Consider the following 23,937-nt stretch of genomic DNA (forward strand, 5'->3'; position numbering starts at 1 on the left):
GATGGAGTGGTGCCACCTTGTTATAAAGAGCATGCTGTTCACAGGTTACCTGAGGCTCCAGCCCTGTCTCCTGTCTGCAGGATGATTTACAGTGCCTGCTGAATGGGAGATTATAGTGCTGCAATCAGAGAACAGAGCTCCTGCTGTGGCCAGCACAGCAGGTAGGAATCGAAAGTGGTCGACACACAGTTTGGGAAAAAGAAAGTAGGGACAGAATGAAAGTTTGAAAGATGGGACCTGGGGACTCAAGCCCTCTTGGGCCAAGAGCCCTGTTCCTCCGAGCCACATCACTGTTGCTTAGTGTCTTGGCTATCAGAAAGGACCTGTTTTGTTGTGATGAAGTCAGCCTGCTGTGTCCTAGGTCATGTCTTCTATTTTATTGATTACTTTAAGCTATCTTCGTTATTTTCTTGTACGAGGGCTCTCACCTCGCTGGAGGTCATCGACCCGCATATGCCTTGGGAAAACACCTTAGTGTGTGCACAAACAGCGTCCTGGACTTGCGCTGGCCCGGCGTCCCAAGGTCCACACTGTGTTTCTCCTTAGCTTAGCAGGGCATGACAACCCCAACTGATCAGCCCAATGTACTTCTATTTGGGTTATGCTGTATTGCTATATTTTGCTTTTATTCTTTTCCCATGGGGATTTTCTCATGGCTTAGCCAGAGTAACAGGTGGCTGACTGTTAACCCCTGTAAGCTTCCACTTGCATTAGAGAACGGCCATACCTAATTCTGTTCACAGGATACACCGTCTTCCTGGAATGGTCGGGAATAATGTAGTAGCAGAAGAGCAAAAGAAAGTAATTCGGGAAATAAAACTAACCTGTTGGTGATGCATAGCACTGCTAGTTCCCAAAGTGTTCTTTGTTCTCATTACGCTTTTATCTTTCTAGGAGAGAAATTAACAGCAGTAATACCTCACATGTGCATGCTATATTGCACCCTATAAAGAGTTTTTGTGAAATATACTTTAATCCCTAACACCTCTTAATAAAGTGGGAAGAGCATGATCTCATTTTAATTTTATAGAAAGGGAGATAAGTTTTAAAACTAGGTTAAAAACCTTGCTCAAGATTACATACCTCTTTAGTAGTAATGGTGAACCAGACGCAGGCCTTTGCATCTGCGTTTCTGTTTTTAAATATTTTATATTTTTATCTATTTACTCTAAAAGTGTAAACAACTGTGAACACTTGGGATGGTGATTAACTATATATCAGAGAATTTTTCTGATTTGAAATAGACTTTCTCCACCTATGGTACAATCTTGAGTAAATAAAAGCAAAAAACTACAATATCATACAAAAATAAAGACATCACTATAATTATTTTTAAAAAGATTCTGTCAAAGGCATTTTGACTGATTTTCTAGTTGGATATATATCAGTTCCTTGAGTAAAGTATCAGAGTTCTTATCATCTTTTTCAGTTATTGCTTAATTATTCCTGTTCTGCAGGTGGTACAAAATGTACTCATTTTAAGAGGGAGAGTTGCAGAAAATCTGCACTAAGGTTAAAGTACATTGTCTAGTTTTCCCCCGTGATTAGAAAGCCTCAGGCCTAAGGACAGATCTGCCGGCTGAAGTAGCCAACTCAGCAAAAGGAGGAGGACTTTGCTTTCCAGTTGAGAGTCTCTACTATGGGTACTACTAAGGGAATCTTGGCAGAGCCCCATTCTTATTTACCTATGAACTCTGTCCTTCATTACATAAGAGGGCAAAACAGAAACACTTCCTTTATGACATCAGAGAAGTCTTTGCTAATGGCCGTGCTCCATGCTTATGCAATATAAAGTAGTGCTAACAGCAGAGACAAGGCAGAAAGGACTGCCTTAAAAGAAGTTTATATGGAAAGGGCGTTTTGTGCATCATGATACATTGCCCTTACTTTCACGTTATGCTGCATTTACACAACGTAAGTAAGATGGAGATTTGGCACTTATCTAGCTAATGTGATCAATGTTAATGGACAATCTGGTTAATTTGGCTTTTAAAAGTAGAGTCTTAGCAACAAAAAGTGAAATGCCCAGAGAGCTCTTAAAGGAAATTTGTTTAATTTTTAAGGTAAATTGCAGTTCCTGATTTTATTTTTCAATTACCTCCTGATGTTTTCAATGGTATTGCTGCAATAATAACAATTTATTCTTAAATAGTCCCTTGCATTCAATTAGTTCAAAGTAGATTCAGGTAGGTTATCAGTTTCCATCCAGCCTGATGAAATGAATTTGAGTTACAAACATTGGTAACTCTGCTACTTTCATTATCTTTTTTCTTCTCTAAATTCTAGGCATACTGATTTCTGAGTTCTTTCAGAAATTTCATTTACTCTGTGTGTGTATGTGTTTACACTGAGGGATAAAATTCTAATTCTTTTTACTCTGAGCTAGACTTTTCTTTCACTATGGGCTGTATTGCTTATTCTCATCAAAATGTTCATTCACTCATTTTAGGCAAATATTTATTAGACATATGCTAGCTTTATACAAAGCACTGAACTCCGTTTTTGTTTGCTTCATAAGAAATTGCCAACATATGACCACTCTTGACCTATAAAAACTTCAATCTCATATGGTTTGATCTGGTATATAAGAGATGAGATGAGTATTAGGGAAAAAGTCTAAGGTGAAGAGAGAAGATCTTTTGGAGGTGGTGACATTTAGAATTTGCTTGGCATTATTAGATTTCAAGAGAGATACAGTAAGAATGCTATTCCAGAACACAAATGGGATGTACAAGAATATAGAGACTTCCCAGGAGGCGCTAGTGATAAAGAACCAGCCTGCTGATGCAGAAGACGTAAGAGACTCAGATCTGCTTCCTGGGTCAGGAAGATCCGCCGGAGGACGGCATGGCAACCCGCTCCAGTATTCTTGCCTGGAAAAGCCCATGGACAGAGGAGCCTGGTGGGCTGCAGTCCATGGGGTCACAAGGAGTCGGACATGATGGAGCAACACTTTTCACTTTCACACAGTGTGTTCAGAGACTGACAAGCGGTTAAGTTGGCCTGATGCCTGAGTAGAGCGAGATACAAGCCTGAAAAGAAAGCCCAGAGGAAGTTCATGTGGGCTTACACAAGTATTGGTCGAGGAGGCTGGGCTTTTCCTGTTGATAAATGTGAACTCATAGAAAGCTTCTTATAAAAGGCATTAAATTATGGAGGCAAGACCCAGAATGAACTGGAGAGGGAAGTTCACAGAGGAAGGGAACTCAGGAGAGAGGTAGTGATGCTTCAGATGAGGGTCGACTAAGCTGGGAGATGTCAATCCTGTGAAAGAACCATCAGGCGTGACTACACAGACTGGACAGGAATCAATGGCGACTTTGTACCTTTGAGAATGATGTGTGGGAAGATAGTGCTGCTTCTGTCAGATGACAGTGACAGGAGGAGGAAGTGGTGCTGAGAAAAGATTCTGACTTCAGTGCAGAATAGAAAAGATAGAGGTGCAGGCAAATACGTCTACACGGAAAGGTCTAACTCAGAGTGGAAGTCAAGAATGTAACACTGGAGATGAAAAGCAGCCTATAAGGATGGATGCCACCAAACCAAGGGAGGAAACATACAAAGAGGAAAGAATGCCAAGGATAGAAACCTGGTTAATAACAATGTTGCCGAGTGAAAGGAGGGCTAGAGGAAAGAAAAAACATAAGGGAGACTTCCATTTCTGAGACTAAGGCTGATCAGTTTGCTGGGGCTAATACCTCCCTGAGCTAGGTGGACTATGTCATATTTAAAGACTTCTTTTTGCTGAAAATTCTGGATCCAGTAATACTCTTTTAAAATAGTAAAGGCTTAAAAGCTGATAATAGAGTAAGTAATTATGAGGCGTAGGAGGAAAGTGGGGCCCCAGAGATTTGGTGCCTTAGCCTTGAGGGCCTTTGCCAGTTTCTGCAAACTTGAATGTTTTTTTTCTTGACTGTGCCAGATCTTAGTTGAGCATGCGGTATATTTTAGTTGTGGCGTGTATCTTTATTTGCTGTGGCATGCAGAGTTAGTTGTGGCATGTGAGATCTAGTTCCCCAACCAGGGATCGAACCTGGGCTCTCTGCATTGGGAGCATGAAGTCTTTGCCGGCAGACCACTAGGAAAGTCCCTTGAACTTTGATTTTTGGCATCAAGTTCCAGGGCTTGCTCAATGGGATCTCAAACAATCCCTCCCCACATTAAGCTGGGACTCCAAAGGGCCAGGGGCTTCCGGGGTGGTGCTAGTGGTAAAGAACCCACTTGCCAATGCAGGAGATATAAGAGGTGTGAGTTAGATCCCTGGATTGGAAAGATACCCTGGAGGAGGGCATGGCAACCCACTCCAGTATTCTTGCCTGGAGAATCCCACAGAGGAGCCTGGTGGGTTAATGGTCCATAGGGTCACAGAGAATCGGACACAACTGAAGTGACTTAGCATGGATAGATGCACGCCAAAGGGCCAGATCATTGTGGTAAGGGTAACAAGAGGTAAATTCATGTACAATGACCACCCAAAATAATCCCAAGTGTCGGTGTTGGTGGTAGCTACCCACCAGAGGGAAATAAAATCTTTCCCTTAGAAGTTATATTTACAAACTGATCTTTCTGCCAATTTTGCAGTCTGCATTCATATCACTTAAGTAGTTCACAAAATATCAAGGCATGAATTTTATTTTAACCTAAATTGGTCTTAGGCTAGTAATACTGCTAACTATAATAAATGTAAATGCTTTCTGAAAGAAGGTACCTTCTTTCAAGGCTACAGATTCTCCCAACTAATGTTTCAAGGATAATATGCAGCCCACAGTCTAAAATCACAAAGCATATATAAAAAGCAAGTTATTATCCATGAGGAAAGTGAAAAAAAAAAACATCAGCAACAGAAACTTAAGATAGCAAATGACAATTATTAGCAAATAACTTACAGTAATTATGTTGTGTAAGTTTAAATGAATAAAGGAAAAGCTTGCAAGTACCTGCAGGGAGTAGGAAACTAAAAATTAGCATAGCAGATTTTTTAAAGAATCAAATATAACCTTTAGAAATGGAAATTACAATAACAGTTATTAACAACCAAATGGACACTCTTAAAACTCAACTACAGACAATGCAATTTAAAAGATCTGAAGAGAAACTTCACTAAAGAAGATATAAAGTGTTAAATAAATATGTGAAGAGATGCTCAACATATGTATGTCATTAAGAATTTTCAAATTAAAGCAATGAGATACTACTATATACCTATTGGAATGGGCAGAATTCCAGTCTAACAATACTAAATGCTTGTTGGCTCAGATGTGAAGCAACAGGAACTCTCATTTATTGCTGGCAAGAATGTGACAAATACAGCCAATCTGAAGACAGTTTGACAGTTTCTTACAAAGCTAACCATAGTCTTAACCATACAGTCCAGCAATTGCACTCCTAGGCATTTTCCTGAACGGGTTGAAAACTTATGTCCACACAAAACCTGTATGCAAATGTCTACAGCAGCTTTACCTATAATTGCCAAAACTTGGAGGTGAACACGATGTCCTTCAGTAGGTGAACAGAAAAAATGTGGTATTTCCACACATTGGAATATTATTCAAGGTTAAAAAGAAATAGGCTCCTGTGTAGTGAAAAGACATGAAAGAATTTCAAATGCATATTGCAGCGTGAAGGAAGTAAGTCTGAAATATGATATTTAGGGGAAAGCAAAGTTGTAGAGACAGTAGAAACATCGGAGGTTGCCAGGGGTTCAGGGGTGGGGGCAGGGACAGATAAACAGTTGGAGCATAGGGGGTTTGGGGGCAGTGACACTATTCTGTATGCTACGTCTGTGGCAGATACAAGACATCACGCACTTCTCAGAGCTCACAGAACTGCAGGACACGAAGGATGCATCCGCACTTTCACTAGCTATGAAGTAATCACTCAAGCCCATAGCTCACATCAGGGTTTACTCTGGTGTACATTTTATGGATTTTAGCAAATGTTTAATGACACATATTCACCATTATAGAGTCATACAGAGTAGTTTCACTGCCCTAAAATTCCTCTATTCTATTCCTACTCATCCCCCCTCCCTGCTAATCCCTGGTAACCGCTGCTCCGTTCACTGTCTCTGTAGTGTTTTTTTTCTTTTTCAGAATGTCATCTAGTTGGAATCATAGTTCAGAGCCTTGGCAGATTGACTTCTTTCATTTAGTGAGATGCATTTAAGGTTCTTCCATATCTTCTCACAGCATAAAACTCATTTCTTCTTAACACTGAATAGTATTCCATTGTATGAATGTATCAGCATATATTGATCCGTTTATCTACTGAAGGACATCTTGGTTGCTTCCAAGCCTTGGCAATTATGAATAAACCTGCTATAAACATTCACGTGCAGGTTTTTGTGTGGACATAAATTTTCAACTCTTTTTTACTTCAGTCCTCCAATCATGTTGACTCTTTGTGGCCCCATGGACTACAGCACACCAGGCATCCCTGTGCCTCACCAGCTCCTGAAGTCTGCCCAAGTTCATGTCCATTGCATTGGTGATGCTATCCAACCATCTCCTCCCCCTGTAGGTAATTATTAAAGAGCATGATTGCTGTTTATATATTTAGTTATACAAATGTATATATTTACAGTATGTTTAGTTTTGAAAGAAACTTGAGAAACTGTCTTCCAAAGTCTGTTAATTCCTACCAGCAATAAATAAAGAGTTTCTGGTGCTCTGCTCCATATGCTAGGCAGCTGTGGGGGGGGGGGGGTGTTGTGTGTGTGTGTTGGATTTTGGCCATTCTAATGGGAGTGCAGTAGTATCACACTGGGGTGTTAATTTGCAGTCCACTCTTGGCATACGTGAACTGTGAACTTCCAGATGTTCAAGCTGGTTTTAGGAAAGGCAGAAGAACCAGAGATCAAATTGCCAACATCTGCTGGATCATGGACAAAGCAAGAGAGTTCCAGAAAAACATCTATTTCTGCGTTATTGACTATGCCAAAGCCTTTGACTGTGTGGATCACAATAAACCGTGGAAAATTCTGAAAGAGATGGAAATACCAGACCACTTGACCTGCCTCCTGAGAAATCTATATGCAGGTCAGGAAGCAACAGTTAGAACTGGACGTGGAACAACAGACTGGTTCCAAATAGGAAAAGGAGTATGTCAAGGCTGTATACTGTCATCCTGCTTATTTAAATTATATGCAGGGTACATCATGAGAAACGTTGGACTGGAAGAAGCACAAGCTGGAATCAAGATTGCCAGGAGAAATATCAATAACCTCAGATATGCAGATGACACCATCCTTATGGCAGAAAGTGAAGAGGAGCTAAAAAGCCTCTTGATGAAAGTGAAAGAGGAGAGTGAAAAAGTTGGCTTAAAACTCAACAGTCAGAAAACGAAGATCATGGCATCTGGTCCCATCACTTCATGTCAAATAGATGGGGAAACAGTGGAAACAGTGGCAGACTTTATTTTGAGGGGCTCCAAAATCACTGCAGATGATGACTGCAGCCATGAAATTAAAAGATGCTTACTCCTTGGAAGGAAAGTTATGAACAACCTAGATAGCATATTGAAAAGCAGAGACATTACTTTGCCAACAAAGGTCCGTCTAGTCAAGGCTATGGTTTTTCCAGTGGTCATGTATGGATGTGAGAGTTGGACTGTGAAGAAGGCTGAGTGCCGAAGAATTGATGCTGCTTTCGAACTGTGGTGTTGGAGAGGACTCTTGAGAGTCCCTTGGACTGCAAGGAGATCCAACCAGTCCATCCTAAAGGAGATCGGTCCTGGGTGTTCATTAGAAGGAATGATGCTAAAGCTGAAGCTCCAGTACTTTGGCCACCTCATGTGAAGAGTTGATGCATTGGAAAAAACTCTGATGCTGGGAGGGATTGGGGGCAGTAGGAGAAGGGGGAGACAGAGGATGAGATGGCTGGATGGCATCACGGACTCGATGGACTTGACATATACTGTGGAGTATCTTTCAGTTCAGTTCAGTTCAGTTCAGTCTCTCAGTCATGTCCGACTCTTTGAGACCCTATGAATTGCAGCACGCCAGGCCTCCCTGTCCATCACCAACTCCCGGAGTTCACCCAGACTCACATCCATCGAGTCCGTGATGTCATCCAGCCATCTCATCCTCTGTCTCCCCCTTCTCCTACTGCCCCCAATCCCTCCCAGCATCAGAGTTTTTTCCAATGCATCAACTCTTCACATGAGGTGGCCAAAGTACTGGAATTTCAGCTTTAGCATCATTCCTTCCAAAGAAATCCCAGGGTTAATTTCCTTCAGAATGGACTGGTTGGATCTCCTTGCAGTCCAAGGGACTCTCAAGAGTCTTCTCCAACACCACAGTTCAAAAGCATCAATTCTTCGGCACTCAGCCTTCTTCACAGTCCAACTCTCACATCCATACATGACCACAGGAAAAACCATAGCCTTGACTAGACGGACCTTAGTTGGCAAAGTAATGCCTCTGCTTTTGAATATGCTATCTAGGTTGTTCATAATTTTCCTTCCAAGGAGAAAGCGTCTTTTAATTTCATGGCTGCAGTCATCATCTGCAGTGATTTTGGAGCCCCCAAAAATAAAGTCTGCCACTGTTTCCACTGTTTCCCCATCTATTTGCCATGAAGTGATGGGACCAGATGCCATGATCTTCGTTTTCTGAATGTTGAGTTTTAAGCCAACTTTTTCACTCTCCTCTTTCACTTTCATCAAGAGGCTTTTTAGCTCCTCTTCCCTTTCTGCCATAAGGGTGGTGTCATCTGCTTATCTGAGGTTATTGATATTTCTCCCGGCAATCTTGATTCCAGCTTGTGCTTCTTCCAGTCCGGCGTTTCTCATGATGTACTCTGCATATAATTTAAATAAGCAGGGTGACAATATATTGTATTATGGGTATTTGTCATCTGAATATCTTCTTTGGTGAGGTCTCTGTTTGGGTTTTTCCCCCATTTTAAAGCCAGGTTGTTTATTTTCTCATTGTTGAATTGTAAGAGTTCTTTATATATTTTGGATAAGTCTTTTGTCAGATGGTAAAGAATCTGCCCGCATTGCAGGAGACCTGGGTTTGATCCCTGGGTTGGGAAGATCTCCTGGAGAAGGGAATGGCTACCCACTCCTGTATTCTTGCCTGGAGATTTCCATGGACAGAGGAGCCTGGCAGGCTACATACAGTCCGTGGGGTCCCTGAGTCGGACATGACTGAGCAACCAACACTTTCATCAAATATGTATTTTACAAATACTTTCTCCCAGTCTATAGATTGCCTTCTCATTTTCTTGGCAGTATCTTTTGCAGAGAAGTGTCTTTTTCATTAAATTTAATGAAATCCAATTTATCAATTGTCTCTTTCATGAACTGTACCTTTGGTGTTGTATCTAAAAGGACGTCACCACACCCAAGGTCATCTACATTTTCTCTTCTGTTATCTTCTGGGAGTTTCTAACATACTTTTTACTGGGCTTCAATTGGGATAGGAAAGAGAGAACAGATTAGAGGCACTTGGGGATGCAGAGGGGGAATGGCTAAGAGGTTTTCAAAAACAGAGGTGGGGAAAAAAGCTACTGGAAGAACAGAACCCTGACTATGCATCCACCAAAACTCATGTCCATGCAGGATTTAGGAGTGGAAAATGAGAAGCTAAATTGTAGGGATTGTTTTTCTCTTTTCCTATTGCTTATTGAGAATGAAAGAATTTCAACAGCTGGTCAGAGATTCATTCACTTTCTTTGTGGGTGTTAAGAGAAACTACACTGGGGAAGAGAAAAAGGCAGGTTAATCCAGTCTAATCTCTTTGTCAACTGAAACTCCAGATAAATAGACTAATAATATTTGCTAAAGGGAAGGGCTCTTATCATAGAATGCCTTAGCACGATGTCCTTGCTAAGGGTTACTTAATAAGTAAACCCAGAATCTATCGATCTATGATGCAAGGTTCCCTGAAGAGTCTCACACAAGTTATATAACTCTTCTGACGTATAAAATGAAGGTATTTCATAACTTAAGCACTCTTCATGCTCTGTGAAGTAAGCCTGCGAAACATTATCTGAAATGTCATCTATTATTCTAGATCAGAGAGAACATATCTGCTGTGGGGTGAAAGGACCCATGGAGCCACCTTTGGTGCCCCAGACTTCTGTCGGCTCTGCCCATGCCTCTTGGTTGCCCATATCCTCCAACTATCAATAAAGTTTGTTATTGCAGAAGCATCCTTCAAATGAGTCTGATTTGACAACCTGATCTAGAGTATTAGCCCACTCGTATCAATAAAATCAATTAAAAATCTATAAAAAGAGTTTTCAAATTTAATGGATGGTGCAGTATAATGCTTTATTCTATTGAGCCCTGGGAATAGACTAAGGTAAAATGAAATAGACAGCACATTATGGGCCCTTAGAAATTATTCTGCAACAGACTAGGATCTGTGAATATCTGTATTACCTCTGCTATAAACCAATCTATGTGTGTGTGTGCGCTCAGTTGCTGCAGTCACGTCTGACTCTTTGCAACCCTAGGGCCCACAGCCTGCCAGACTCCTCTGTCCATGGGATTCTCCAGCCAAGAACACTGGAGTGGGTTGCCATTTCCTCCTCCAGAGGATCTTCCAGACCCAGGGATCACCCCTCATCTCCTGCATCACAGGCAGGTTCTTTACCTGCTGAGCCATCAAGGAAGCCCAAATCAATATATTCCATTAACAACTTAAGAAAATACCCTAGAAAATGATTGTAAGAACATATGCCAAAATATTGTTAGTAGTTATATGTGGGTAGTGCCATACGGGGTAATACTCACTTTTTTATTTTATCTATTTTTCCAAAATATTTTATAATTTCAGGTATATTTCCTATTTTAAATCATAAAAGAGAAACTTAAAAAACTACAATCAGTCTTTCATGATGCATATTTACTGTAACTATGTTACAAAGATAATCAACAAAAAGACTGAACAGAAATACACCATATGTTACCTAAGATTTTCTTGAAATTGTTGGGTTTGTTCATAATTTTCAGCATTTCTAAAATTTCTATAATGAGGATGAATTATCTGTAATCAAAACAAAAGCTAATTTTTTATGGGAGTGTGCACTATGAAATAGATTTGAACAGAGTATCTCTCCCTTCCTTTCTGTCCTTTTTCAACCCAAGTATTCCTATAAAATAACAGTTAATGTTTAATAGGCATAGAAAAAGTTCAACACTTATAGATTTTAGTATTAAGAATGAATTCCTCAGAGTCACCAAGGTCCTTTTGTTCCTACCAGATTCTCTAAAAATGCTATTGATTCTATAATTTCATACATAGTTATGTAATCCTACCTATACGTATTGGAACTAGAGATCAAATTGCCAAAAGAGTTCCAGAAAAACATCTATTTCTGCTTTATTGACTATGCCAAAGCCTTGACTGTGTGGATCACAATAAACTGTGGAAAATTCTGAAAGAGATGGGAATACCAGACCACCTGATCTGCCTCTTGAGAAACCTATATGCAGGTCAGGAAGCAACAGTTAGAACTGGACATGGAACAACAGACTGGTTCCAAATAGGAAAAGGAGTACGTCAAGGCTGTATACTGTCACCCTGCTTATTTAACTTATATGCAGAGTACATCATGAGAAACGCTGGGCTGGAGGAAGCACAAGCTGGAATCAAGATTGCCAGGAGAAATATCAATAACCTCAGATATGCAGATGATACCACCCTTATGGCAGAAAGTGAAGAGGAGCTAAAAAGCCTCTTGATGAAAGTGAAAGAGGAGAGTGAAAAAGTTGGCTTAAAGTTCAACATTCAGAAAACTAAGATTATGGCATCTGGTCCCTTCAGTTCATGGCAAATAGATGGGGAAACAGTGGAAACAGTGTCAGACTTTATTTTGGGAGCTCCAAAATCACTACAGATGGTGACTGCAGCCATGAAATTAAAAGATGCTTACTCCTTGGAAGAAAAGTTATGACCAACCTAGATAGTATATTCAAAAGCAGAGACATTACTTTGCCAACTAAGGTCCGTCTAGTCAAGGCTATGGTTTTTCCAGTAGTCATGTATGGATGTGAGAGTTGGACTGTGAAGAAAGCAACAACTGTCGGAGCAGGGGCAGGATTTAGGGGCTGGATAGCAATGAGCAAGACCGACACAGTTCCTGATACGACTGAATCTTAACCTTTTAGTTAGAGAGGGAAGAATTAGATGAAGGTAGTCAAAGGTAACAGACTTCCAGTTGTAAGTAAGTACTTATTGTTGTCCCATCGCTAAGCTGTCTCCAGCTCTTTGTGACCCCATGGACTGCAGCACGCCAGGCTTTCTTGTCCTTCACTATCTCCTGGAGTTTGCTCAAACTCATGTCCATTGAGTCAATGATGCCATTCAACCATCTCATCTTCTGTCTAACCCTTCTCCTCCTGCCTTCAATCTTTCCCAGCATCAGGATTTTTTTCAATGAGTCAGTTCTTCATATGAGGTGGCCAAAGTATTGGAGCTTCAGCCCCAGCATCAGTCCTTCCAATGAATATTCAGGGTTGATTTCCTTTAGGATTGACTGCTTCGATCTCCTCACTGTCCAAAGGAATACCAAGAGTCTTCGCCAACATCATAATTTGAAAGCATCAATTCTTCAGTGCTCAGCCGTTTTTATCACTACTGAAAAGAACCATAGCTTTGACTATATGGACATTTATGGTCAAAGTGATATCTCTGCTTTTTAATATGTTGTCTAGGTGTGTCACTGCTTTTCTTCCAAGGAACAAGCGTCTTTTAATTTCATGGCTGCAGTCACCATCCACAGTGATTTTGGAGCCCCCCCAAAAAAAGTCTCTCACTGTTTCCATTGTTTCTCCATCTATTTGCCATGGAGTGATGGGAGCAGATGCCATGATCTTAGTTTTTTGAATGCTGAGTTTTAAGCTAGCTTTTTCACTCTCCTCTTTCACCTTCATTAAGAGGGTCTTTAGTTTCTCTTCACTTTCTTCCATTACAGTGGTATCATCTGCATGTCTGAGGTTGTTAATATTTCTCCTGGCCATCTTGATTTCAGCTGGTGCTTCATCCAGCCCAGCATTTCTCATAATGTACTCTGCATATAAGTTAAATAAGCCGTGTGACAGAATACAACCTTGATGTACTCCTTTCCCAGTTTTGAACCAGTCCATTGTTCCATGTAAGGTTCTAACCATTATTTTTTGACTTGCATACAGATTTTTCAGAAGACAGGTAAGGTGGTCTGGTATTCGCATCTCTTTAGGAACTTTCCACAGCTTGTTGTGATCCACACAGTCAAAGACTGTATCATAGTCAATGAAGCAGAAGTAAATGTTTTTCTGGAATTCTCTTGCTTTTTCTATGATCCAACAGGTGTTGGCAATTTGATCTTTGGTTCCTCTGACTTTTCTAAATCCAGCTTGTACATCTGGAAGTTCTTGGTTCACATACTGTTGAAGTCTAGCATGAAGGATTTTGTGCATTACCTTGCTAGCATATGAAATGAGCACAATTGTATGGTAGTTTGAACATTCCTTGGCTTTGCCCTTCTTTGGGATTGGAATGAAAACTGACCTTTTCCAGTCCTGTGACCACTGCTGAGTTTTCCAAATTTGCTGGCATACTTGAGTATAGCATAAGGAAGTACGCGGGATGTAATATACAACTTGATAAAGATAATTAATACTTTCATATATGTTAGTTCTCATCATGAGGAAAAATTTTTTTATTTCTTTAACCTAAAATCTGTATGAGATGATGAATGTTTAGTAAACCTATTGTGGTATTCATTTCATGATGTATGTAAGTCAGATCATTATGGCATCCACCTTAAACTTATACAGTGATGTATGCCAATTATATCTCAATAGAACTGGGGAAAATAAGGAAAATAATAAGAAAGAAATAATCACAAAGTTAAGGATATATTTATAATGTGTGATGATGACTATGAAGGGCCTTGTGGAAAAGAGTACAGGAGAGCCTGTCATAACCTGGAAAGTCCAGGAAAGCTTCTTTGGAAATGACATTTAACTGAGGCTGGGGGTATGAGTAGGGGGCAGAGAGAATGTCTCAGTCAGCAGGAAGATGGGAGAAAGTCCTGAGGGAGGAAACTGTGTGGAAAGAAGGCAGAACCATGGGAAGCTAGAGAAGTTGAACCAGTTAAGTGAAGGAGCCTGGAATGGAGGAGAGTCCAAGTGTCCAGGAACTTATGGGTGGAATTTTTATCCAACAGCAATAAAATTCATTCAAGGATGCTGATCAGGGGAATCACCCTCCTGGAGAAATAAATAAAAGTAAATGCCATCTTCATATCAGAGTTGAAGCACTAGGTCGCATCTCTTTGAGGACCTAACTGTATGTGGTCTGAACAAACATCAGGCATAAAGTGTGCATCTGTGGAATTGAGTACTTTTCATAATATGATGGTTAAGACTTCAGGCTTTGAAATCAGACTGTCCTGCACCTGCCACATCCTAAATGCGTGACTCTAGATGAGCTTCTAAATATGTGCGATGGAAATAATAGTTTGTTGTTGTGAGAGCTAAATGAATAATGCATATAAAATGTGAACACAGTGCTCGGTACATTATAAGTGATCAAAAATAATAGCTATTATTTCCTGACTCACTGCCATAGGAAAAGAATAAAATCATCACACAGTGGACCTTAATGCTCCTTACATAAGCTAATGCTGGATGTGTTTTTAGGGAACTAAATTGTACTCAGTGTTTCCAGAGTAATGAGCCAAATACATTAACTGTTCTGAAAACAGATGAAGCCTGACTATTTTGACTAAATATAGAGATAATTAGAGTCTACACTCTATCTGTTGATAGGCCTTAGAGAAACATAATGAGAATCATCATGCTATAATAGAATAATATGCAAGGCTAAAACAAATCAGAAATTTCACAACACTGATGAAAAACAACTAATTTTATTGATGTCACAAATACATTATTAGCTGAGTCTTCTCACGATCTTATGATGTTTGTTTCATGTTGTAACAGCTTTCTAATAGTGTAATCAATTATGGTCTTTCTGTTGTTTAGTAAAATTATCAAGTGTCAGATAAAACTCTTTTTCTGTGGTTGTATAATATGCTTTGGAAGCACTCATTCTTTGATGTAACTGAGTATATAGATGAAAGGTCCTTACAAGTACTCTTTATTCAAAGCCAGAGAACTATTTTCTATAGGATATGTATTGACTATTTTGCCTGGTGTCAAGCCCTGACTATAAATTTGCATTCTGTTAATGGAGTAATTCATGTTACCAGGAAAGGGCCGATATTATTGGATAATACACATGCAAATAAATACACAATACCAATGTGTTCCGTGGAAAGGAGGAAAGGACAAGCGATAAAATAATGGACTCTGTCCAGCCTCAGGAAACAGAACCAGATTAAATGTTAGAATTGTAGGACTCCTGTTCATTCTCAGCAGCCTGGAAAGAACTGATAGGACTTAATTAAGACTATCTTCATTTTATACTTTAGGTTTTAGAATCAGGCTGCAGTCCAGATCCAGGAAGACCAAACCACAACTGGAATGAGTAAAACACACGAATCAGGTGAGCTGCTTTAGGGCTAAGCTTGGAAACATTAGTAAAAGGAGTATAGTGCGGGTTTGCAAATATCACTGATTATAACCAGTCCACAGTTGATTTGCTACTGATCTTTCATGAAATGAGGAAGAGAAAGACATATAGTGAGATTTTCATAGGATAAATTCTTTCAGTTAAATTCAGCTTAGTCGCTCAGTCATGTCCGACTCCTTGCAAACCCATGGACTGCAACCCGTCAGGCTTCCCTATCCATCACCAACTCCTGGAGCTTGCTCAAGGAGTCCCTCGAGTCAGTGATGCCATCCAACCAACTAAACCTCTGCTGTCACCTTCTCCTCCTGCCTTCAATCTTTCTCAGCATCACGGTCTTTTCAGATGAGTCAGTTCTTCCCATCAGGTGATCAAAGTATTGGAGTTTCAGCTTCAGCATCAGTCCTTCCAATAAATATTCAGGACTGATTTCCTTTAGGATTGATGGGTTTGATCTCCTTGCAGTCCAAGGGACTCTCAAGAGTCTACTCCAGCACCATAGTTCAAGAGCATCAATTCTACAGCACTCAAGTTTCCTTATGGTTCAACTCTCACATCCATACCTGGCTACTGGAAAAACCATAGCTTTGAATAGCTGGACCTTTGTTGACAAAGTAATGTCTCTGCTTTTAAATATGCTGTCTAATATGTTGGTCATAACTTTCCTTCCAAGGAGCACACATCTTTTAATTTCATGACTGCAGTCACCATCTGCAGTGATTTTGGAGTCCCCCAAAATAAAGTCTGTCACTGTTTCCATTGGTTCCCCGTCTATTTGCCATGAAGTGAAGGGACTAGATGCCATGATCTTCATTTTCTGAATGTTGAATTTTAAGCCAACTTTTTCGCTCTCCTCTTTCACCTTCATCTAGAGGCTTTTTAGTTCCTCTTTGCTTTCTGCATAAGGGTGATGCCATCCGCATATCTGAGGATATTTCTCCTGGCAATCTTGATTCCAGCTTGTGCTTCATCCAGCCCGCATTTCATGTGATGTACTCAGCATAGAAGTTAAATAAGCAGGGTGACAAAATACAGCCTTGAAGTACTCCTTTCCCAATTTGGAAACAGTCTGTTGTTCCATGTCCAGTTCTAACAGTTGCTTCTTGACTGGCATACATATTTCTCAGGAGGCAGGTAAGGTGGTCTGGTATTCCCATCTCTTAAAGAATTTTCCACGGTTTATTGTGATCCACACAGTCAAAGGCTTTGGCATAATCAATAAAGCAAAAGTAGATGTTTTTCTGTAATTCTCTTGTTTTTTCAATGATCCAACAGATGTTGGCAATTTGATCTCTGGTTCCTCTGCCTTTTCTAAATCCAGCTTGAACATCTGGAAGTTCAGGGTTCATGTACTGTTGAAGCCTAGCTTGGAGAATTTTGAGTATTACTTTGATAGTATGTGAAATGAGTGCAATTGTGAGGTAGGTTGAATATTCTTCAGCATTGACTTTCTTTGGGATTGGCATGAAAGCTGACCTTTTTCAGCCCTGTGACCACTGCTAAGTTTTCCAAATTTACTGGCATTTTGACGGCAGCACTTTCACAGCATCATCTTTTAGGATTTGAAACAGCTCAACTGGAATTCCATCACCTCCACTAGCTTTGTTTATTGTGATGCTTCCTTCCTAAGGCTCACTTAACTTTGCCTTCCAGAATGTCTGGCTCTAGGTGAGTGATCACATGATCATGGTTTTCTGGGTTATGAAGATCTTTTTTGTATTGTACTTCTGTGTATTCTTGCCACTTCTTCTTAATACCTTCAGCTTCTGCTAGATCCAGAGCATTTCTGTCCTTTATTGTGCCCATCTTTGCATGAAATGTTCTCTTGGTATCTCTAATTTTCTTGAAGAGATCTCTACTCTTTCCCATTCCTTGTTTACTGTCACCCTGCTTATTTAACTTATATGCAGAGTACATCATGAGAAATACTGGGCTGAATGAAGCACAAGCTGGAATCAAGATTGCTGGGAGAAATATCAGTAACTTCAGATATGCAGATGACACAACCTTATGGCAGAAAGTGAAGAGGAACTAAAAAGCCTCTTGATGAAAGTGAAAGAGGAGAGTGACAAAGTTGGCTTAAAGCTCAACTTTCAGAAAACTAAGATCATCACATCCAGGCCCATCACTTCATGGCAAATACATGGGGAAACAGTGACAGACTATTTTGGGGGGCTCCAAAATCACTGCACATGGCAATTGCAGCCATGAAATTAAAAGACCCTTGCTCCTTGGAAGGAAAGTTTTGACCAACCTAGACAGCATATTCAAAAGCAGAGACATTACTTTGCCAACAAACCCATCTATTCAAAGCTATGGATTTTCCAGTAGCCATGTATGGATGTGGGAGTTGAACCATAAAGAAATTTGAGCACTGAAGAATTGATGCTCTTGAACTGTGGTGTTGGAGTAGACTCCTGAGAGTCCCTTGGACTTCAAGGAGATCAAACCCGTCAATCCTAAAGGAAATCAGTTCTGAATAGTCATTGGAAGGACTGATGCTAAAGCTGAAACTCCAATACTTTGACCACCTGATGTGAAGAGCTGACTCATTAGAAAAGACCATGATGCTGGGAAAGATTTAAGGCAGGATGAGATGGAGATGACAGAGGATGAGATGGTTGGATCACATCACTGACTCAGTGGACATAAGTTTGCATAAACTCCGGAAGATGGTGATGGACAGGGAGGCCTGATGGGTTGCAGTCCATGTGGTCGCAAAGAGTCGGACATGACTGAGTGACTGAACTGAACTGATTCTATTGTTTTTCTCTATTTGTTTGCACTGATCAGTTCGGAAGGCTTTCTTACCTCTCATTGTTATTCTTTGGAACTCTGCATTCAGATGGGTATATCTTCCCTTTTCTCCTTTGCCTTTAGCTTCTCTTCTTTTCTCAGCTATTTAAGCCCTCATTAGACAATCATTTTGCTATTTTGCATTTCTTTTTCATGGGTATGATCTTGATCACTGCTTCCTATACTATGTCACAAACCTCCGTCCATAGCTCTTCAGGCACTCCGTCTATCATACCTAATCCCTTGAATCTATTTTTCACTTCCACTGTATAATCATAGGGATATGATTTAGATAAATTCTTTAGTGGGGATTGTTCTGAATTTGTCCTTCTCTTTCTTACATAGCATAATTGTAGCAAATGATTTTTTTTTTAATTAATGGTCTTGGTGAGACAAAATTTGATAAGATTATATCAGTCTGCAAAATATCTAAATTATATATTTATTTAATCTGTGAAATCTAAGTCTAGTCTATGCGTGTTCAGTCATTTCCAACTCTTTGTGACACCATGGATTGCCCAGCTCCTCTGTGCATGGAATTTTTCCCAGGAAGAATACTGAAGCAGGTTGCCATTTCCTCCTCCAAGGAATCTTTCTGACCCAGAGATGCAACCTGCATCATCTCTTAGTCTCCTGAATTGGCAGGCGAATTCTTTACCACTGAGCCATTGGGGAAGACCAAACCTCTAGTTCCACTGGTATTGAGACCATGCCTCCAAAATGGTCAGGAAGATGGGAAGTCAAAGGGCCTGTTAAGCCGAAGTCTGGAAACTCAAAAAGTCAGATTGTTAAAATATATACATTGAAAGCAGTAAAGGTTGGAACCTGGAGGCTCTAGTTCAATTCAGGCCTGCAGGCTCAGGAGAGGAGAACTTGCAGAACATTTAATACACAATTCAGGACCATTTATTTAGAACAGACTCTGGCTCTAGTGCTTGCGGAGGGCCCTGGGGCAACATACCAGGAGCAAATCTTTACTGTGAAGAGGGGGAGATGTGAGTTGCAAAGTGTGGGGAAACAAAAAAGGGGCTAAGTGACCAGGGCACTTGGGATCCTCAGGACAGTTGCATTTTACCCACTAGTGTGTGTATGTATGTGTGTATGTTAGTTGCTCAGTCGTGTCTAACTCTTTGCAGCCCCATATACTGTAGCCCACCAGGCTCCTCTGTCCATGGAGTTCTCCAAGTAAGAAAATTGGAGTGGGTTGCCTTTCCCTTCTCCAGGGAATCTTCTCAACCCAGAGACTGAACCCAGGTCTTCCACATTGCAGGCAGATTCTTTACCATCTGAGCCACCAGGGCAGCACACCCACTAGTGCAGAAGTCTTCATATTTTAGCAACTGGTGGCCTTATGTTGGGCTTCCCTGGTAGCTCAGAGGTTAAAGTGTCTGCCTGGAATGCAGGAGACCCGGGTTCGATCCCTGGGTTGGGAAGATCCCCTGGAGAAAGAAATGACAACCCACTCCGGTACTCTTGCCTGGAGAATCCCATGGAGGGAGGAACCTGGTGGGCTACAGTCCATGGGGTCACAAAGAGTCGGACATAACTGAGCGACATTGGCTGAATATCATCCATAAGTATTTAGAACGGAGCTAAATCCCTTAAAAAACAGCAAGGGAATGCCAGAGGGCTTTCATAAGCAGGCACTAGTATTTGGTATCAGCTTCTATTCCAGACAGTTTTGTGAATTAATCCTTAATGGTGAGCCTTACTTGTTTCCAAAGGAAGGTCTGTCTGGAGTTTGCACTAATTTCTGTTCTGGAGGATATCATAGAAGTCAGTTTGATTCCATAATATTAGCCCTGTTCTTGGAAGGATTAACCTAACCATGGATCTAAACCCCTAGACAGACTCTATCTTTGGAAATTATGGAGAAAAGTCAGTTTTCCCATTCTCTGTCCTCTCCAGGTGCTAACCACAGTAGGTTTGACCTCATGGTTAATACCAATTTTTTTTCAATAAATCTTGTTTTTCTTTATTTTTAGAGGAAAAAAGGAAGGCACAGGAGAATATGATCTGTCCCAGAACCATTGGAATATAGCAAGACAATAAAGAAACTCCAGGGCCTCCAATGCCCTATGTTCACACTGTACCCAGTCAAGATTATTTGTATATTTAACTCCTCACTTTTCCCAAAAGTGTTCACCCTAAAGGATTCCTCTTTGAAATAAATCACTATAATTATTCAACTCATGTCCTGAGAAAGATGTCCTGCTCTGTACCAGTAGAATAACATTCTAGAAATAGTACTTATAATCTTTAAAATGGGAGTCAATAATACTGAATTTACAATCAAATCTCAGATGGTCCTTTATTGCTCTGTGGTTTGTTGGGTTGGAAACATTCATGGTCTCTTCAAGGAATTATAAGGTAGTTATAATACAGTTTAATATCCTCAGATAATATCAGTGCATTATAATTAAAATGCATTATTAGAGAATCTCTATTTGCTTTTGCTATATTTAACATTTTTAATTTGCAACATATTGCTATCTCTAATTGCTCTTTCTCAGAATTACTGTATGAGATGAATGAAAATAATACTTGTGTGCATCATCCTTTTTTTAAAAGGGAAGGAATGGAAATTCAGACAACTTGTTTAGATTACATAAAAGAAAGGAGAAAACTGGCTGTGAGAGACTTCTGCTTCTGACAATAAGGTAACACTAGAAAACCTGAAAAACCCTAGATGTGTTCAGTTCAGTTCAGTTCAGTTCAGTCGCTCAGTCATGTCTGACTCTTTTCAACCCCATGAATCGCAGCACGCCAGGCCTCCCTGTCCATCACCAGCTCTAGGAGTTCACTCAGACTCCCATTCATCGAGTCCGTGATGCCATCCAGCCATCACATCCTCTGTCGTCCCCTTCTCCTCCTGCCCCCAGTCCCTCCCAGCATCAGGGTCTTTTCCAAATGAGTCAACTCATCACATCAGCTGGCCAAAGTACTGGAGTTTCAGCTCCAGCATCATTCCTTCCAAAGAACACCCAGGACTGATCTCCTTCAGAATGGACTAGTTGGATCTCCTTGCAGTCCAAGGGACTCTCAAGAGTCTTCTCCAACACCACAGTTCAAAAGCATTAATTCTTCGGTGCTCAGCTTTCTTCACAGTCCAACTCTCATATCCATATATGACCACAGGAAAAACCACAACCTTGACTAGATGGACCTTAGTCGGTAAAGTAATGTCTTTGCTTTTCAATATGCTATCTAGGTTGGTCATAACTTTTCTTCCAAGGAGTAAGCATCTTTTAATTTCATGGCTGCAGTCACCATCTGCAGTGATTTTGGAGCCCAAAAATATGAAGTCTGCCACTGTTTCCACTGTTTCCCCATCTATTTCCCATGAAGTGATAGGACGAGATGCCATGATCTTTGTTTTCTGAGTGTTGAGCTTTAAGCCAACTTTTTCACTTTCCTCTTTCACTTTCATCAAGAGGCTTTTGAGTTCCTCTTCACTTTCTGCCATAAGGGTGATGTCATCTGCATATCTGAGGTTATTGATATTTCTCCCAGCAATCTTGACTCCAGCTTGTGTTTCTTCCAGTCCAGCGTTTCTCATGATGTACTCTGCATAGAAGCTAAATAAGCAGGGTGACAATATACAGCCTTGATGTACTCCTTTTCCTACTTAGAACCAGTCTGTTGTTCCATGTCCAGTTCTAACTGTTGCTTCCTGACCTGCATGTAGGTTTCTCAAGAGGCAGATCAGGTGGTCTGGTATTCCCATCTCTTTCAGAATTTTCCACAGTTTATTGTGATCAACACAGTCAAAGGCTTTAGCATAGTTAGAGAGTGGATTCGAAAAAAGCAGATAAAATCCCTAGGCTCCTGATATGTAGTGGAAACAGAAAACTAGAGCGCTAAGGGGTCGTCTGAGCAGATGGTGCCACAGGGTGTGGGCTGAGTGAGAGCCTTGCTCTTGGTAAACTAGAAGTTGGACTTAAATATCCACATGGGGACAACAGACAAAAGATTAAATGTTTGTGTCTCCCTCAAATTCATATATTGGAGCCCTAACTCCCCAAAATCGGCCTGCAACGCGGGAGACCTTGGTTTGATTCCTAGGTTGGGAAGATCCCCTGAAGAAGGAAATGGCAACCCACTCCAGTATTCTTGCCTGGAGAATCCCATGGAGGGAGGAACCTGGTGGGCTACAGTCCATGGGGTCACAAGAGTCGGACACGACTTAGCGACTAAACCACAACCAGATAGCTCTCCCAGTAAGATGGTATTTGGAGATGGAGTATTTGGAGGTATGAAAACTCAGCAGTGGCCACAGGACTGGAAAAGGTCACTTTTCATTCCAATCCCAAAGAAAAGCAATGCCAAAGAATGCTCAAACTACCGCACAATTGCACTCATCTCACACACTAGTAAAGTAATGCTCAAAACACTCCAAGCCAGGCTTCAGCAATATGTGAACTGTGAACTCCCAGATGTTGAAACTGATTTTAGAAAGGGCAGAGGAACCAGAGATCAAATTGCCAACATCTGCTGGATTGTCAAAAAGCAAGAGAGTTCCAGAAAAACATCTCTTTCTGCTTTATTGACTATGCCAAAGCCTTTGACTGTGTTGATCACAATAAACTATGGAAAATTCTGAAAGAGATGGGAATACCAGACCACCTGACCTGCCTCTTGAGAAACCTGTATGCAGGTCAGGAAGCAACAGTTAGAACTGGACATGGAACAACAGACTGGTTCCAAATAGGAAAAGGAGTACGTCAAGTTTGTATATTGTCACCCTGCTTATTTAACTTCTGTGCTGAGTACATCATGAGAAGCGCTGGACTGGAAGAAGCACAAGCTGGAATCAAGATTGCCGGGACAAATATCAATAACCTCAGATATGCAGATGACACCACCCTTATGGCAGAAAGTGAAGAGGAGCTAAAAAGCCTCTTGATGAAAGTGAAAGAGGAGAGTGAAAAAGTTGGCTTACAGCTCAACATTCAGAAAACGAAGATCATGGCATCTCGTCCCATCACTTCATGGGAAATAGATGGGGAAACAGTGTCAGAGTTTATTTTTGGGGGCTCCAAAATCACTGCAGATGGTGACTGAAGCCATGAAATTAAAAGACGTTTTTTCCTTGGAAGGAAAGTTATAACCAACCTAGATAGCATATTGAAAAGCAGAGACATTACTTTGCCAACAAAGGTCCGTCTAGTCAAGGCTATGGTTTTTCCAGTGGTCATGTATGGGTGGAGGGTTGGACTGTGAAGAAGGCTGAGCATCAAAGAATTGATGCTTTTGAACTGTGGTGTTGGAGAAGACTCTTGAGAGTCCCTTGGATTGCAAGGAGATCCAACCAGTTCATTCTGAAGGAGATCAGCCCTGGGATTTCTTTGGAGGGAATGATGCTGAAGCTGAAACTCCAGTATTTGGCCACCTCATGCGAAGAGTTGACGCATTGGAAAAGACTCTGATGCTGGGAGGGATTGGAGGCAGGAGGAGAAGGGGACGACCGAGGATGAGATGGCTGGATGGCATCACGGACTCAATGGATGTGAGTCTGAGTGAACTCTGGGAGATGGTGATGGACAGGGAGGCCTGGCATGCTGAGATTCATGGGGTCGCAAAGAGTCGGACACGACTGAGCGACTGAACTG

The 23,937-nt window shown here is 40.9% G+C and overlaps 1 protein-coding gene and 1 non-coding gene across 10 annotated transcripts in view; both read left to right on the top strand.

Annotated features, from left to right (window-relative positions):
- Positions 1-23,937, top strand: part of DYNC1I1 (dynein cytoplasmic 1 intermediate chain 1) — a 581,233-nt gene that overhangs the window by 114,788 nt on the left and 442,508 nt on the right. For 2 of the 9 annotated variants that reach the window (XM_069587459.1, XM_069587462.1), the window contains exons 1-2: positions 1,747-1,914; positions 15,432-15,505. Coding sequence is in view for 2 of the 9 variants with exons in the window: in XM_069587454.1 (XP_069443555.1) it covers positions 1,870-1,914 (45 nt within the window). In the remaining 7 variants the exon portion in view is untranslated. Of the gene's footprint in view, positions 1-1,734; positions 1,915-6,379; positions 6,520-15,431; positions 15,506-23,937 lie in introns of those variants that run through there. The other 7 variants (XM_069587463.1, XM_069587458.1, XM_069587461.1 and 4 more) reach the window with 7 other exon arrangements.
- Positions 19,687-19,758, top strand: TRNAS-GGA (transfer RNA serine (anticodon GGA)). The gene has a single exon. It is a non-coding gene; the product is annotated as a tRNA-Ser (tRNA).

The sequence above is a fragment of the Ovis canadensis genome, chromosome 4, assembly GCF_042477335.2.
Source record: "Ovis canadensis isolate MfBH-ARS-UI-01 breed Bighorn chromosome 4, ARS-UI_OviCan_v2, whole genome shotgun sequence".
Classification (NCBI taxonomy): domain Eukaryota; kingdom Metazoa; phylum Chordata; class Mammalia; order Artiodactyla; family Bovidae; genus Ovis; species Ovis canadensis.